The 16,840-nt window shown below is 40.3% G+C and overlaps 2 protein-coding genes across 5 annotated transcripts in view; one reads left to right on the forward strand and one right to left on the reverse strand.

The window, feature by feature from the left end:
- Positions 1-727: 727 nt before the first annotated feature.
- LOC142151428 (uncharacterized) lies at positions 728-11,507 on the reverse strand. The gene is made up of 4 exons (XM_075207051.1): positions 11,466-11,507; positions 8,789-8,897; positions 7,271-7,355; positions 728-3,731 (listed from the first exon to the last, which is right to left on the reverse strand). The coding sequence occupies exons 2-4, from the start codon at positions 8,858-8,860 to the stop codon at positions 2,113-2,115; spliced, it is 1,776 nt and encodes a 591-aa protein (XP_075063152.1). The 5' UTR covers positions 8,861-8,897; positions 11,466-11,507; the 3' UTR covers positions 728-2,112.
- Positions 11,508-11,777: 270 nt separating this feature from the next.
- The window catches only part of LOC142151429 (uncharacterized), a 31,895-nt gene continuing 26,832 nt past the window's right edge, over positions 11,778-16,840 (forward strand). The window contains exons 1-3 of one of the 4 annotated variants that reach the window (XM_075207052.1): positions 11,778-12,106; positions 13,469-13,551; positions 16,316-16,442. In XM_075207052.1, the coding sequence (XP_075063153.1) occupies positions 13,510-13,551; positions 16,316-16,442 (169 nt within the window). In that variant the 5' untranslated portion in view covers positions 11,778-12,106; positions 13,469-13,509. The remainder of the gene's footprint in view (positions 12,107-13,468; positions 13,552-16,315; positions 16,443-16,840) is intronic. The other 3 variants (XM_075207053.1, XM_075207055.1, XM_075207054.1) reach the window with 3 other exon arrangements.

Consider the following 16,840-nt stretch of genomic DNA (forward strand, 5'->3'; position numbering starts at 1 on the left):
TTGGGAGTGTTTTTTCTGTAAATATTTTACATTTCAGAAAGCCAGCGGTGCCACTGTTTTCTTTAATAACAATTATTTTGTCACTTTTAATAAATTAGTTTGTAAATATAGACTACACTGAAGTGCTCTGAACTCCTTTCTGCTGCAGATGGGATCTCTATCTCAGTCCACCATATATGCAAATGTCGTTATGATGGTCACGGTTCATAATTCTTTACAGGAACTCTCTATGTTAGGACAGCCCCCAATTCTTTAGTTCCTTTTATATGTAGCAATTAGTGCAAAAGACCCTCAGCTAAATAGATAGACCGCATGTTCAACAACCTTCAATCTTTGAGTATGGCACTGAAGAATACTTTGAACGATACATAGAGACAGACCTGTATTGGGGCATTGAAAAGCAGTCTGAATTATTGGACTAGTGTCACTTGCACATACCGGGCTTAATTCATTAAGGAAAGTTAAGCAAAAGTAAGGCAAAACCATGTTGCATTGGAGGGGGAGGCAAATTTAAAATGTGATGGCAGATTTATATTTGGGGTAGGCATGTCCTTGATCAACTTTAAATTTCAGTGTACAAATAAGCTTTAGTATTTGTGTGCTACATGAAAAAACAGACAGTATTTTCCTTATGTGCGAAATAAACTAATTTGCACCCCTTGCATTGTAACATTATTTTAGTCCAGAAATCTTGAGTAAAAAACAAAAACAACCCCCCCCCCAAAAAAAAAAAAACAAACAAAAAAAAACAAAAAACACCTTACTCAATTTTTTTGCTTAAATTTCAGTAATGAATCAGGCCCACCATGTCCAGTCCAAGGTTGCCATTTGAAATGGTAAGAGTTTCAGGTAGGTAACATCATCATTAGATGAGAAAGGGAAAATCAAGAACTAAAGAGGATGAGGACTGCCCTAAAATGGAAAACCCCTTTTAAATACCACTAAACATGAAATGCTTTACATAAAACAGCCACAAGCAGCATTCACAAATATATGACACACAAACACAAACTTGTCGCAACAGAATATTTCATAGAAGGCTGGGTATCGTCAGATTCTCTCCGATTACACGCCTACAAAAGACTGCATATATTTGTGAACAGTACAGGATGCTTTTTCACATTAATATTGTATTTTATATTTAGTGCTTTTCATGTATTATATACTTCATATTAAGGCTCTGACACTTTGCACCCAATAAATGTGCTCAACGTTCCTTTTTTTGGCCTCAAATACCTCCTTCACCTACCACGCCTGTAACTGGTTCACTATAATTGAACTGCTTGACACCTGGCGGCCACGTCTGTAGAGCAGCTTATAATAGCATTTAAAGCTTTTATGCGTCAATGATGCATGGTATAATTTATTGTCCACTTAATATTTAAATATACCAGGCAAATAATCCAGTTACCTTACACTGATCTCCGAGCTATCGACAGTCACCAAATGCACTAAACACAAAGGAAATGCACAGGAAAGTACATTCATTGAATATATGAGAACACGGATAGATACATTAGAATGTTCCTTAAATGTTTAGAACGCTCAGCTACCTCCAGTCCTTGCGTTTGAAAAGAGAAAGCATTTTCAACAAGACAAAAGGAGAGTCAAAAATATTCCTAATACATACATGAACATATGGTTTTCATAGTGGTTTGAATCCATGTACCAAGTTTAGGTTTTCAGCATGCCAATATGTCGTCATTGCAGACAGACATGGAGGTTTGATATCTACCAGGTGTAGAGTGGAGGAGGCGGGGGGGGGGGGGGGGGGGGGGGGACAAAAAAAAAAAAAAAAAAAACACACCGTCAAGATATTTAAGGGCAGATTCAATTCCTCTAAAGAACACGACCTGCGCATTTCTACGGTAATTGCTGCACATTATTGCCATTACTATGGAAATTTCTCTGTTGATTTTTGCTCGCAGCTCCATGGGCCGCAAGCAAAAATTACTGTAGTTGAAATGTGTTGAAGTTACCATAGTAACAGTAATAATGCGCGGGCTGCGTTGTTCTGCCCCTTAGCCACACGTTCTCAACATGTCTAATTTGTCTGGTGTTCATTTCAGCAAAAAGGATTGCGCATTTTTCCTATTTATTTCTCATCCACCTTTATACTTTTACATCTTTGTCAATGGCAGACTCTGAATTTCCAGGGCCAGGGTGCCCTGCTATTGTGCTGGCTAGTTGTTCACCTCTCCTGTGAATTCTTTGATGTTTAATAAGGGTTGAACAATCAGTAAAGCTTCTTCCACAATCATTGCAAGTATAGGGCTTTTCCCCAGTATGGATTCTTTGGTGCTTAACCAATGTTGAACTATCCGTAAAGCACTTTCCACAGACCTTGCAAGAATATGGTCTCTCACCGGTGTGTATTCTTTGGTGTTTAATCAAGGTTGAGTTGTCTATAAAGCTCTTTCCACAGTAATTACACACATAGGGTCTTTCCCCTGTATGTATTCTCTGGTGCTTTACCAGTGTCGAGCTATCAGTAAAGCTTTTACCACATTCTGTGCATGGAAATGGTTTCTCTCCTGTATGGAAGCGCTGATGAACAATAAGGTGCGAGTTACAAGAAAAGCATTTCCCACATACAGTGCACATGTACGGTTTTTCCCCAGTGTGGGTCCTTTGATGTTTCACAAGAGTGGAACGGGCAGCAAAGTTCCTCCCACAAAGAATGCAGGCAAAAGGTTTTTCACCAGTATGAGTCCTCTGATGTTTGACAAGAGAGGAGCTGTCAATGAAACACTTTCCACATTGAGAGCAACTGAATGGCTTCTCCCCAGTGTGGGTCCTCTGGTGTTTCACCATAGCAGACTTCTTTGTGTACCTATTTCCACATGTCATGCACACAAATGGCTTCTCCCCAGTGTGTACTCTTTGATGTATCACAAGGGTTGAGCTGTCTGTAAAACTCTTTCCACATTCCCGGCAAACAAATGGTCGTTCCCCCGTATGAGTTCTCTGGTGCACGATAAGATGCGAGTTGCAAGAATACGTTTTACCACAGTCTTTACATGCATAAGGCTTCTCCCCTGTGTGGCTTCTCCGATGGACAACCAGGGTTGAGTTTTCTGTGAACCTTTTCCCACATTCTGTGCATTCAAATGACTTTTCTCCTGTGTGGATCCTCTGATGTTTAACAAGATTTGACCGGTCAGTGAAACTCTTCCCACACTCAATGCACGTGAAGGATTTTTCACGCGTGTGAATCCGGTGATGTTTTACAAGGTTTGATCGGTCCGTAAAGCTCTTTCCACACACTGTGCAAGTGAATGGTTTCTCTCCAGTGTGGATTCTCTCGTGTTTCACAAGAGATGGGCGGTCGGTAAAACTCTTCTCACAGTAAGAGCATGAGAATGGTCTCTCCCCGGCATGGATTCTCTGATGTATGACAAGGTGCGAGTTATAGGAGAAAGATTTTCCGCACACATTACAAGCATGGGGTTTCTCCCCCACGTGGGACTTTTGGTGCTTCACAAAAAGGGCGCTATCCGTAAAGCTTTTCCCACAATCAATGCATAGATATGTCGTCATTTCGATTACTTTTCCGGTTTTGGGATCTATGGCATTGAAGATACTGTAGCAGTTGTCAACCATCCTGGCGTAAGGCACCTCGGAGTGGTCTTGTATGTTGTAGACATACTTTTCTGCAGGTGTGTTATCTACCTCTGGAAACAGACTGGACGTTGTGCATGGCTCTCCTATTTCATTTATCATGACACATTCTGCGGAAAAATAAACCACAATAACGTTACAATAAAATTAATCTGAGATTATCTAAATGATCTAATTGTAAAGTGCTGAGGAGTATGCTGGCACTGTATAAATAGCTAATAATTTTTATATAGAAGGGCACTCTATGGACTTATGATCTAACATTATTTAATTAATAGTATACCAAGCTCAGCAACATTTCAGAGTCCATCATGCGCTTTTTTCAAGCTGCCTGGTAATGGTGCTTTTTACAATCTCAAAATGTGTTCAAACCCTCACCCACCAATCAATTGACACCTGTTATCTATTAAAAAGTAACCAATCGAATATCATTCAGACTAGTACAGGTGCTGCATCAAAGGCACTGATCGACAGCCAAACAACAACTACTGAAAACATCATCCTCCCCCTCATTGCCCAGGCAACAGAACAAATGAAATCCAACTTTATCCATGCATGAACATAATATACTAGCAAGGTGTTTTCATCAAAGCATGGTCACCAATGATACCAGTCTCTGGAGTTTACAGAAAATGGTGCACCAAAAACAAAAAACAAAAAAAACAAAACTCCAGTGAGAGGTCAGAGGAGAATGTCTAGACCAGTGGTTCCCAAACTTTTACAGTTCACGGCACCCTTAGAGCCTCCAATTTTTTTCAAGGCACCCCTCCAAAATAATTATTGAGCAGTCCTGTTTTAGAAGTAGTTGGGTCAAAAAAATGTAATAAGTATTTAGGTCAAGACAGAGCTACTTATTTAGTTTTATGCAAAAATGTCCCTTCTGCATCCAGACACTCTGCCCCCTCTGTCACGCTGTCCCTCCTCCTCTGCCATCTCTCATGATGTCCCCCCCCCTCCTCTGCCCTCTCTCACAATGTCCCCCCCTCCTCTGCACTCTGTTACACCACTGCCCCTCTCACGCTGTGTCCCCCTCCACTGCCCCTCTCACGCTGTGTCCCCCCCCACTGCCCCTCTCACGCTGTGTCCCCCCTCCACTGCCCCTCTCACGTTGTGTCCCCCCTCCACTCCTCTGTCAGCCTCCCTCTCACTCACTCCTCTGTCACCCTCCCTCTCACTCCTCTGCCGCGAGCCAGCTATAGGAAAAAACAAAGGGCACATAAACTTACCAATCAGCTCGGCGCTGGGACCCAGCAGACTCCTCTCTCCCGCAGCTGTCACTGACGTCAATATTCAGTGACAGCTGCGGGAGAGAGGAGTCTGCTGGGTCCCGGCGCCGCGCTGATTGGTAAGTTTATGTGCCCTTTGTTTTTTCCTATAGCTGGCTCGCGGCACCCCAGTGACAGCGCCGCGGCACCCCTTTGGGAACCGCCGGTCTAGACTGTTTGAACCTGAATGGATTGCGACTAACTGAAATAATCATGCAGTACAATAGTGGTTTGCAGAAGAGGATTTCTAAACAAACAGCAGGTTGAACCTAGAAGTAGATGGGCTACAGCAGCAGACAACTACACTGGGTTACACCAGACAACAGTGGGCCCAGGCTCACCAAAACTGTACAGCGGATGATTGGAAAAATGTTGCCTGATCTGCCAAATCTCAATTCTTCGACATGCAGATTGTAAATATCATGTCAATGTGGACCAGGATCTCTAAGGAATGCTTCCAGCACATTGTTGAATCCATGCCACAAAGAATTTGGGCTGTATTGGGGGCAACGGAGGGTTCTACCCAGTACTAGAAAGGAGTACCTTAAAAAAGTGGCCATAAAGGGTGTATATAATATAGGTAAAAAGACTCATAAAACCAGTCCAAATCACTTACCTGACTTAAAAGACGCATATTATAATATATAATTTATATCCACACATGCTCAGATTCAAAGGTTCTATTTCTGCAAATATAACTGCTACACCTGTTCATCTCTAGAGTGTGGTTAACACTTACCTCTCTTTCTCTACCTTCAGGGATTGAGGGTATGCAGTTTGCTGTATAAACCCCGCCCTCACCACCTTGGGTTTAAAACAGGTAGCACGACTATATATGTACCATATTGTAATAAATATCTTCACAGTTGCATTGGGTCATATCAGAAATGTTGTATATTTGTAATATAGTGACTACAAAGCGTATCCAATGGTATCATTGCCTATGAACTCTCAAACTCCCTTTGACATCTCACCGTAATCTAATCTAAGAGTCTGGGAAACATTGTTAGACAAACAGATGGAATATAGAAGAGTACATTTTATGGGAGGGGAGGACTCAAGTATATGATTCCAGGCCTATTGTCGTGATACAACATTCATTGCTCAAATCGGCAATACAATTTAACTATGACAAGATAGCCATGTGGGTATTAAGCAGTGAGATTCATGTTTTCTATCTGACCTACAGAAAGGGCTTAACCCTTATAAGTCATGCCTTGTACAAACCTTTCGTTACTTGTGCCTAAACACACTACATGAATTGTAGTCCAATACCAAAATTAATGTTAACCCATGTACCTCCGTGCAGAGTCTCCACCAAAATCTATTTAAAAATAAATATTGAAAGTGCCCAGTACCACTGTTTGGTCAGATTTTTTATTTAAAGGTCCCAACTGGCATTCTGAGACATACACTCTGAGAATCTCAAACGCCCATGTGCAAATGTGGTGTTGTATAATTATGCCATTGTTCCCCAAAAAGCCTAAAAGTGACCCAACCATGTTTTACAGTGCTCCGATATAGTGTTGTACCCCATGCTCCTGTAATGTTATATCCAAAAAGATCTAGAATCACTAGTCTGTTCACCCTCAACAGCGACTCAATAAGGTAGACTAAGAGAGAACCACGATAGAGATCTTCCAGTACCCGGAGGTCTGTCGCAAGTGGCTAACTGGGAGGATGTATGTGCCCTTCCCCTGACCAGATGAGCACGGACCACTTGTAACCAGGTGTTGACTTCATTCTAGGATAGTGCAACCCGAATCAGTGGAGCCAAACTCAGTGGGATACAGGGGAAGAAGAGATAACAGGCAGAACTTTACCGCTGCACCAGTCCCTCCAGATAAGCAGGGCCAATGACTTTCTTGCCCAGCGCCTAACTCCCAACAGTACACAGAGGGCAACAGAGTGGAAAATGCTGTAGGTATAAGCATCCAAGCCTGGGTGTGGAAGAGCAGGCTGGGGAATGAGATGTATTTGGATCAAATTTGGCTGGGCTGGCACCTCTGAGAAGCACAGCACGATCAGCTAGGAATAATGACCATCACTATGAGAGTCAGCATGCAGTTTTTTTATGTGCACAAAAGGCACATACTTGTGCCAAGTATGGTTATTTTATATTACTCCTGTTAGAATGTGATTTATTTCTTTGGTGATGTTTTTAAAAATAAAATATCTTAATTAGTGAAGCACATAACTGCCTAGATGTGAACTGATCACCTATACGAGTACCCAGAGGAGGGAGAGGGTCGATATCGTAAATCTGCATATCGGTCCAGAGATCGCTCGGCACAGGCTAGAGTCGGAACCCACCTGGGCATTGCGATACCCAACATATGCTATATGGTTAAGAACAGAAAAAAAACCTCAACAGCAACATTTACCTTTATTAGAATCGTCAAACACTGCGGCATGTAGTTTGCTTTCAGTTGCTGAAAAATGCTGGTGTTCATAATACATCTCAGGAATCTAAAGAACAAACATCGAAAGAAGTGTCACAAACTAAAGTGTTAAAGAGGAGGTTAAGAGAAAAAAGGAGCCTACAGTGACCTCACATCTTTACCCACTTGTAAGGGTTATATGCACAAACATTTCAGGCATCTTGGAAACTGTAGCAACTTCGTTAAGTCCCAGGATTGCACATCCTGTGTCTGGTAGCGGAGCCAGTTCCTCGCTAACTGAAAGCATGATCTGGCTCATGGCTAACTAGAAGTGTAAGTTGGCACTGATAAGGTCCTACACAAGACAAACATTGGCTCAATCACTAACAGCCAGAGTGATTTAGGGTTTACTGGAGAAAAAACCGACATTTTACTAACACTTTAATGGAAAAACAGTCAGACCAGACACTAGTGTTTTGGGACAGCATGTACACCTGGGGCCTGATTCATTAAGGATCTTAAATTAAGAAGTTTCTAATTTCAGTCTCCTGGACAAAACCATGTTACAATGCAAGGGGTGAAAATTAGTATTCTGTTTTGCACATGTTAAATACTGACTGTTTTTTCATGTAGCACACAAATACTTGAATAGCTTATTTGTACACTGAAATTTAAAGTTGATATATGTGTGCTACATGAAAAAAACAGTCAGTATTTAACTTATGTGCAAAACAGAAAACTAATTTTCACCCCTTGCATTGTAACATGGTTTTGTCCAGGAGACTGAAATAAGAAGTTTCTCAAGTTAAGTTCCTTAATGAATCAGGCCCCTGGTTTGCAGCCCTTAGCAATTATGTGTGAAAGTCAAGTAAATGTTCCCTTCATCTTCTACAATTGTGCCAAAAATCCTACAGACAAGACTTGTAGCTATTTTGTGGGACGACCCAATATTTATTCAGCCTATTAATTCACTAGGAGTGGTTTGTGCATTAGTGGTTTGTGCATTAGTGGCTAGAAAGGCTGTATTTGCGATATTAGTTCAACCCAAAAAATAAGCAAACTGCTATCACAACGATACATTGTAGTAATTAAAAATATACACCTCACTTACAACATATAAATAAAAAACTAAGGCATTTTTAAGCCCTTAGATAATGTAACATTATTTTTCAAAGTACATGCAGCCCAAATTAGAATTATTGCAGCCCTCGCCATTTGTCAATATGAGCACTTATCGCCTCCTTGGTTAAATAATTTTCTTCAGGTAAACCTTTCCATACCCAGTTATTTTAACATTGCTCATCTCAGATAAAACCAGGGGAGTAAAGGAGTTGCCTCTCTAGGGCTTACCGTTATTAATGCTAAATCCAGATTTGAGTTGCTCTTTAATTTAGAGTTTTTATTTGGAACGGATTTATCTAAAACTATATAAAAAAAAAAAAACAAAAAAAAATAAAAAAAAAACAACGATACGTTCTCTTGACACTGCATGTGCTTCAACGCACACACATAATTCCTCACCTTAATATTGTCCTTTGTGCACTCATTATCAGATGTCTGCTCCTGGGCAGGGCTTGGATCCATGCCCGACATCTCAAAAGCGACTTTTCACCAGTAGACCTAGAGAACGCTGCAGCAAAAGCATGCACTTTATAATTTATGTACTGTACCACGGTAAATAAATTGTTCTATACATTTTCTAATAGATGAGCCACTAGGGGCTGATATCTATTTTTGATGAATCATATTTAATTTTACCTTGGCTGACCCAACAACATAAAAGCTTCCATATGCAATACTTACATTAAAAAATATATTTTTGTAAAATAAATAATACACACACATATATACACACACACACACACACACACACACATTAGCCACAACATTAAAACCACCTGCCTAATATTGTGTAGGCTTCCCTCATGCCACCAAAACAGCTCTGACAGGTTGAGGCATGGACTCCACAAGACCTTTGAAGGTGTCCTGTGGTATCTGGCATAAAGATGTTAGAACCTTTAGGTTGCGAGGTGGGATCTCCATGGCTCAGAATGGTTTTTCCAGTCAATGCCAAAGATGCTCGATCAAATTGATATCTGGGGAATTTGGAGGGCAACTAAACACTTAGCACTCTCCTGTTCCTCAAGCCATTCTTGAACATTTTTTTTACAGTGTGGAAGGGCACATTATCCTGCTGAAAAGGGCCATTGCCATTAGGGAATACTGTTGCCATGAAAGGGTGCACTTGGTCTACGACAATGTTTAGGTAGTTGGTACATGTCAAAGTAACATCCACATGAATGCCAAGACCCAAGGTTTCCCAGCAGAACATTGCCCAGAGCATCACACTGCCTCAACCAGTTTGCCTTCTTTCCCTGGTGCATCCTGGTGACATCTCTTCCCCAAGTAAAGGACGCACATGCACCCGACAGTCCGAATAATGTAAAAGAAAAAGTGATTCATCAGACCAGGCCACCTTCTTCCATCGCTCCATGGTCCAGTTCTGGTGCTCACATGCCCACTGTAGTCGCTTTTGGTGGTGGACAGGTGCCAGCATGGGCACTCTCACCGGTCTGCGTCTACACAACAAGCTGCAATGCACTGTGTGTTTTGACACCTTTCTGTCATAGCCAGCATTAACTGTTGCAACAATTTGTGCTACAGAAGCTCTTCTGTTGGATTGGACCAGACAAACTAGCCTTTGCTCCCCAACCACATCAATGAGCCTTGAGCATCAATTACCTTGTTGCCGGTTCACTGATTGTCTTACCTTGAACCCCTTTTGGTAGATACTAACCACTGCATACTCGGTAACATCCCTCAAGACATCCCATTTTGGAGATGCTGTGACCCAGTCATCTATTCATCACAATTTGACCCTTGTCAAAGTCGCTCAGATGCCAACACTTGCCCATTTTTCCTGCTTCCAACAAATCAACTTCAAGAACTGACTGTTCATTTGCTGTCCAATATACCCTAACTCTGGACATGTGCCATCATAATGAGACAAGCAGTGTACTTCACTTGTCAGTGGTTTTAATGTTGTGGTTGATCTGTGTATATATGTTTTTATAAATTTTGGCTTGTACCATATATGTAAATGTATGACACTTTTATATAGCACCAAGCAGAAAGAATCGAGGAGAGCCTTGACCCAAGGAGCTTGCAATTTAAAGCGTTCTGCCACCTTTTGTTAATTTTTTGGCATCCCGATAACCTCCCTAGGGAAGAGGGGCACTGACCGATATGTTACATTTACAGAAATACAAAAAAAAATTATTTGCTAAAATTAAATGTTTTTCACTGTTTGTATCACACTTTTTTTTGAAAATAACCAAACAGGTGAAATTATGCAGCAAAATAAACTGCTGCTAAAAGGGCTATTTGTTTATTGAACAAAGTCATTGGCTTGGGATGTTGGGCACATTTTCATTAATTGTTTTTGGAGAAAACAAAAATATTATGACTTTTAAAGAAGGGTACTGTAAAAATATATGAAAATATTTTTTCCCTTTTTATTTCCACCACAATTAAAAATTGTTGATACTCTGTAAATCCAAACATATATCTTATATTATTCTGTCAATCACTATGAACTAATCACAACTTTGATTCAGTGGTACTTAAGAAAATGGAAACCATTCAAGTACTATGTTCCTCTAAATCAAAAACGCCCAACAGACCGTGCGCACACAGAAATAATATAAATTGGTCTTAAATGCTCAGCATAGCACTGGAATAGTTTATTACTCTAAACATCATGATTACGTTTGGGTTTTTATTTATTTTTTTATTAACACTTTTTTTTCCTACATTTATTCATCATTGTCAACTCAAACATGCAAAGTACTGAAAACTAAACATACATTAAATGATCATACCAAAGAGTATAACCAGTTGACAAAACCGGACTCCTTTGGGGCCAATCACAAGAAAAAGCAAAACTAACTGTAGACAATCACTGCATTGTAAACTCAAAGACTATATGCAATTACTGTAACATAAACACACTATGATTTGCATAAAATATATTAACTATGTTTGTGTTGGGATGGACAGGTAGATGAATAATTAAATCAACAGGCAGGGATGTAATCCACTGTTAGTAAAGGTTAGGAGAGAAGTGTCAGAGATAACATGATACCAATGGACAGAAGTGAATCATTCCACCCTTATTATATGCTTTACTGTCCCTTACCTGGTACAGCTGCTGCCTTTGTGTTGGAAAGGGAAAGGGGTGTGGCCGGAAACGAGGATTGCAATTGGATGCTAAGATATATGACGTAGAAAGGCGGGACATTGTTCCGGAACTAGTAGTCCTGTCAAGGAATCCGAATCTTTGTTCCTCCACTCTGATTGGCTAGTACTCGTTCTACTCCATCTGTAAGACTTCAAGGCCCACAGTACTGAGCGACACAAAAATTGATTACGTCACGACCGGCTATCATTGCAGGGCGGGAGTTGTAGTTCTTCTATGCATAGCGACCTAGTGCCCAGTGACTAGCGGACTACGAGTCCCAGAATCCCTTTCTGCAGAGGACAATGCTTATTCTGCTGTCACGGTAGCTCTGTCTGATGCACCCTGTCCTGGTCATATTGGATCTATACATAGAGCCGTGATAAATAAACATGAAACCTGTAATGATCTCCTTGCGTGTTGCCTGCTAGGAATCGTAGCTTTGGATGTAAGCCTGCAAACCCGTTTTATTAATTGCACCAGGAATACGGGTCTCAGCATCATCCAGCCTCCAGCCAATCATTTGCGAGGACTGTCTCTTCCTGGACCCTTTTCCTGAGTAACACGGAATAACACTGTAACAAGGTTATTGATGTGATTAGGTAACTGTACATGCATGTATGGTATTGTCAGATATCCGTGCATGTATGAGTGGTGTGAGTCTGTCACGTGTCTGTGTGGCATAATAAGTTGTCATATGATCACTCAATTTATTTCCACTATGGTTGAATAGAGAAGGCTCAGCTGTTATTGTGTTACTGTGTCTACACTGTATGCAACATCGTTTCAGGTGTCATTGCTAAACTTTAACAATAAATATTGTAATATTTGTTTGTGTTGTAAAGCCTGTACACTTGTGTATGTTCATTGCTTGTGCAATGACTTTAATATATATTCTATTTTATTCTGTGTGACATTGGCATTATTAAGGTCAGGCAAAGCATGTCTGTATGTATGTAGTCATGGAACAGCCACCCATTTGCAACATGATCTCACACAGTTTGAATGTGAAAATCTTCATCAGTTCAATGTGTAAAATTCAGGTTAAACACCCCTAGATATCAGAGACAAAGAGACTTGCTTGTTATCAATGAAGAACATCATGATACAACCTTTTTTTAAGGGTAAAGTGTATGACATTACCATGCATTATAACACTTTACCATTAAATTTAATATCCCCTTTAACAAGGGATTATGTGTTCCCAATGTCCCATAGATTGTAAGCTTGCAGACGGTTCTCTTACCTCTCTGTTTGTATGTATTACCCAGTATTGTTTTATTAATGTTTGTTCCCAACTGTAAAGCACTATGGAATTTGCTGGCGCAATATAAATAAATGATGATGATATGTACTTATAGCGAGTGGTCAAAGTGGGCGGGTATATGGTGGTTTGCCATACCACCACTTGCCCAAATACTTTGATAATAAAACTATCAAATCCCGTTCAACAACATTTTTCATACCGCCACTTCCAACCACTGCTTATATCTACATACATCTGTAGTTATTTGTTACTGTACTAACCCGGCAAAGACAACTATTCAGTTTTTCACCTGATTAATGTTTGATCGTATCAACTTCTAAAAGTACCAAAAACATCTACTTTCTTATTCAAAAGACCCAGAATAAATATTAAACACATGGCCGGACTTAAAAACAACAAAGTAAACATGTGCATCTCTATTTTTAAAGATGTGCTACACTATCTTGTGGCTTTGTTCCACGCCCCAACTTATTGTTCGTTTATGAAAACCGCTTCACAAGAACAACCTATACCAACCAAGTTTCCTTTCATTTTCTGAACATTACAGCACCCTCTTCCTGTGCAACAGATTTCATAAAAGGGTAGAGGAGGCGGAAAATCCTTTGAGCAGTGAATCTTATCAGTACATATAGAGATGAATGAACTTTATTTAGTGTCATGACTCATCATATTATGTGTTGTTGTTTTTTTCTTCTAGATGCCAGGTTAATACGTTTGGTTTTGAGGTTAAAGCTGAAGATGCAGATAGACTCTTTGTCACAAGAGGTAAAGTGTTGTAAGGTAACAAGTTACTATAGTAGAACACACAACAATAAATTCTTTGTTGGTTTTTGTTTGTATTTCAGATGTTATAGACTACTAAAATACAAAATATATGTTTTTAGATATATTTACAATAAAAGTAATAACGAAGAAGGAACACGTGTGAAGTTGCCTTCTAAAATTGGCCAATTCTGGCGCCATTGCGTAGCCCGTGCATTGTGATTTTGCCAGGCATAGTCTTAACATTAAAAACCAAATAGTTAAGTTTTACTTGCAATGTCATAGCTAGCTGCATGGCTTTCATGTTTGATCACTGTAAATATATGAGGTCAATGTACACATTTAGGGCTAGATTTACTAAACTGCGGGTTTGGAAAAGTGGAGATGTTGCCTATAGCAACCAATCAGATTCTATCTTTCATTTAATTACTGCATTCTACAAAATGTCATCTAGAATCTGATTGGTTGCTATAGGCAAGATCTCCATTTTTCCAAACCCGCAGTTTAGTAAATATACCCATTAGTATTGATTTACAGGTAAATCATAGTGCATTACAAAATAAATAGTGGGGGGGAAATAGACAATGTGTCCCTTCCTTCAAAAACCTTAACCAGCAGTGGTGAGTTTCCATTGATCTACAAATTTGTTGTGCCCTTGTATTAGTGAACATCAGCCTCAGGCTGGCTAGGCCATAGCTGTGTGTCTACGCCTCCCAGTGACTACCAGTATCATGCTAAGAAAGTGGTGGGGCTCCTCCTGGGCTGTGGCCCTGGGATTATTAACAAGATTGGCACTCTGAGGTGGTAACTTTTCCAACCAGTGGTCCCAGTATAATGGACAGGAGTCCTTAAGATTAAATAATAAAAATGTATACACATTTTTAAAAAATACATTTTAATTGAATAAATAACTCCACAAAGCAATCATTTACTTTATTAAATCTAATAGGAAACACCAGTCCTGTGCTGAGTAGCCTTCAGCTGGTTTTCTCTATACCAAGGGTACAACGTACATATGATGGTACTTTTGAAATAATGTGTTAAAACCGACCAGATACAACACCTGTCGGCATTTTATTATTATCCTTTTTAAGAAAGTTTATCCTAAGTTTATGGCTCGATTAAGTCATGTACCCAGAACATTAAGCCCAAGAGTCTATTTCAAGGAGGTTTGTAAAAGTGTTACTGTGAGGATACTGGGATAGTGGTTAGCTGTTCTGAGTTGCCAGCTGACTGTTTTGCCCGAAAGCAGCCTTATTTGTCAACCTGGTTCCCCACTACCCCTAAGTGGATACATAGTCAGCTAGACAATTATTGGGTAAAGTAAGTATACGTTTTTTTGTTGCACACAACAGGATTATAGTACTTTCATGAACACGTATCAGTTGTTTATCACACTAAACCTAGCATACAACCCTATCTAAAAGGAGCTATAGTCACCATCCTTTGTAGCGCTGTCCCAGATGCAGATCTTCTGCTTCTTCACCAGCAAGGTAGGAGCGAAGTCAGATATCTTCCTGCTTTTGGCAGATCCACAAGGTACACAGAAGTATCCACATTCGGAGGAACAAGCACAATCCTCCCATCAGCCATCACTCTTAGCCAGACCTGTCCAGGCAAGATAGGTGATGTTTTCTATTATGCTCAGCCACATGGCCGACCGCTTGTGGAGGAAGTCCTGCAAAGACTTACGCTAGTGATCAGTGCAGCTCCTCAGGTGCTTCTGGTTGGCTGAATGCCCTTATAACCACAAGTAACATTAGCTCAATGTTAACCTCTCAATGGTGCATGGTTGACCCACCTGGTGACATTTAGAAATTGTGCAAACATAACATGGAAATGCATGACACACCATTTACAATATAAGTAATGCAATATTTGTATAGGCAAGAGAGGGATGTCAAGCATGTTTAGCATTTGTTTTAATAGTGCCCGGCACCCTGCTCTTGCTACACATACCTCTCGTAGGAGATACAATCCTAAAACCATCTGAAATCATAACACATCTGCAGTTTGGATTTCAGAGCCCCCTACCTTGGAGTGTGAAGCATCTCTCCCCTGCTCATAGCGATCCAGTAATGCCTCCCTTTTATACCACTGGTAGTCTAGCGTACGGGACCTCCCAAAACTTTACAAATGGTCAATTCTACCTCAGGAGACATGCCAGTTTAGACTTGGAGATCTTCAGATGATTGGAAGGATTGTATTTTGCGAGTGAGGCTGTTCCTGACACAGGTTTCCGGTTGCTGTCCTAGTTGGGTCAGGTCATGAAACTGTGGGGACATATGAATTGTCTTTACTTCATGTGGCAGACTTATTAATGCATTGGTGTACTTGCAGCTGTTTCTATGGATGCCATAATGTTTACTTTTTGGTGGACATTTGGATTGAGTTGAGAGTTTTTGCAGGAGCTAAAATGAAGTTTTCCATGACGCATTCAATTTTTCATTCTTTTGCCAATTTAGAAAGCCCTGTAGGGTCCCTATTGGGGAAACCTTCAAATATACAGAATTGTAACTTCTAGTACCTTGTATAAAAGATTTTGGTGTATCCTACTTATTAAAGGCCTGAGTCATTGCAGAACGTATCTCATAATTTTGTGCATATTGTCTGCAAAATCAATGCGCATGCTCAGAACTGGATGATACGCAACAGAACGCATTAACGGCATTAACCATAGTCCTGACATTATACATTATGTACACTTGTGGAAGAGAAAGCAGAATCTAGTCGCTGACTCCTCTATTCCTCATGTCTAGTAATGAATATTTCTTTGTCTTAGGCTCCGATCGGATTTGATGATGTGGCTGTGTATTTCTCAGCAGAGGAGTGGGACTATATAGAAATAGGGCAGAAGCTGCTGTATGTGGATGTCATGTTGGAGAATTACCGCACACTCTTGTCTCTGGGTAAGACTGGTTATATGAGTGACAGTGTGAACTTTGTAACTATGACACATATGATCAGCACCTAATTCATTTGTTTTATAATAATTAATTTGACAATGTCTCATTGTTTTAAAAGACCGGGGGATAAATGTATTAACTAACGATTCTAGCAAATCTCCGATATGCAGTGACTTTGTTGGCATCATTTGAAACCACAGTGTGTTAATTACAAAACTTGCCTTTAATGTGTCGCGATACAGGGCACCTACAGAGTATTTACCTGCACTGACAGATGGAGAGTGTACCCAGAGTTCTGCAGCAAGTCAGTGCTTACCAGGCTACCTTTCACCCTATCACCTTCCCCAATAATCAGGAGATGGGGGGCATCTGCCTCCTGAGCCGGACCCATAAAGGGCTAC

This window comes from Mixophyes fleayi, chromosome 4, assembly GCF_038048845.1.
Source record: "Mixophyes fleayi isolate aMixFle1 chromosome 4, aMixFle1.hap1, whole genome shotgun sequence".
NCBI classification, from domain to species: domain Eukaryota; kingdom Metazoa; phylum Chordata; class Amphibia; order Anura; family Limnodynastidae; genus Mixophyes; species Mixophyes fleayi.

Bases quoted from the DNA above. Each gene is read 5' to 3' on its own strand.
- LOC142151428 (XM_075207051.1), bottom strand. From the start codon at position 8,860: ATGTCGGGCATGGATCCAAGCCCTGCCCAGGAGCAGACATCTGATAAT. The intron at 7,356-8,788 runs GTGAGGAATTAT...TTTGTTCTTTAG, and splicing joins GCACAAAGGACAATATTAAG to ATTCCTGAGATGTATTATGA. The intron at 3,732-7,270 runs GTAAATGTTGCT...ATTTTTCCGCAG, and splicing joins GTTTGACGATTCTAATAAAG to AATGTGTCATGATAAATGAA.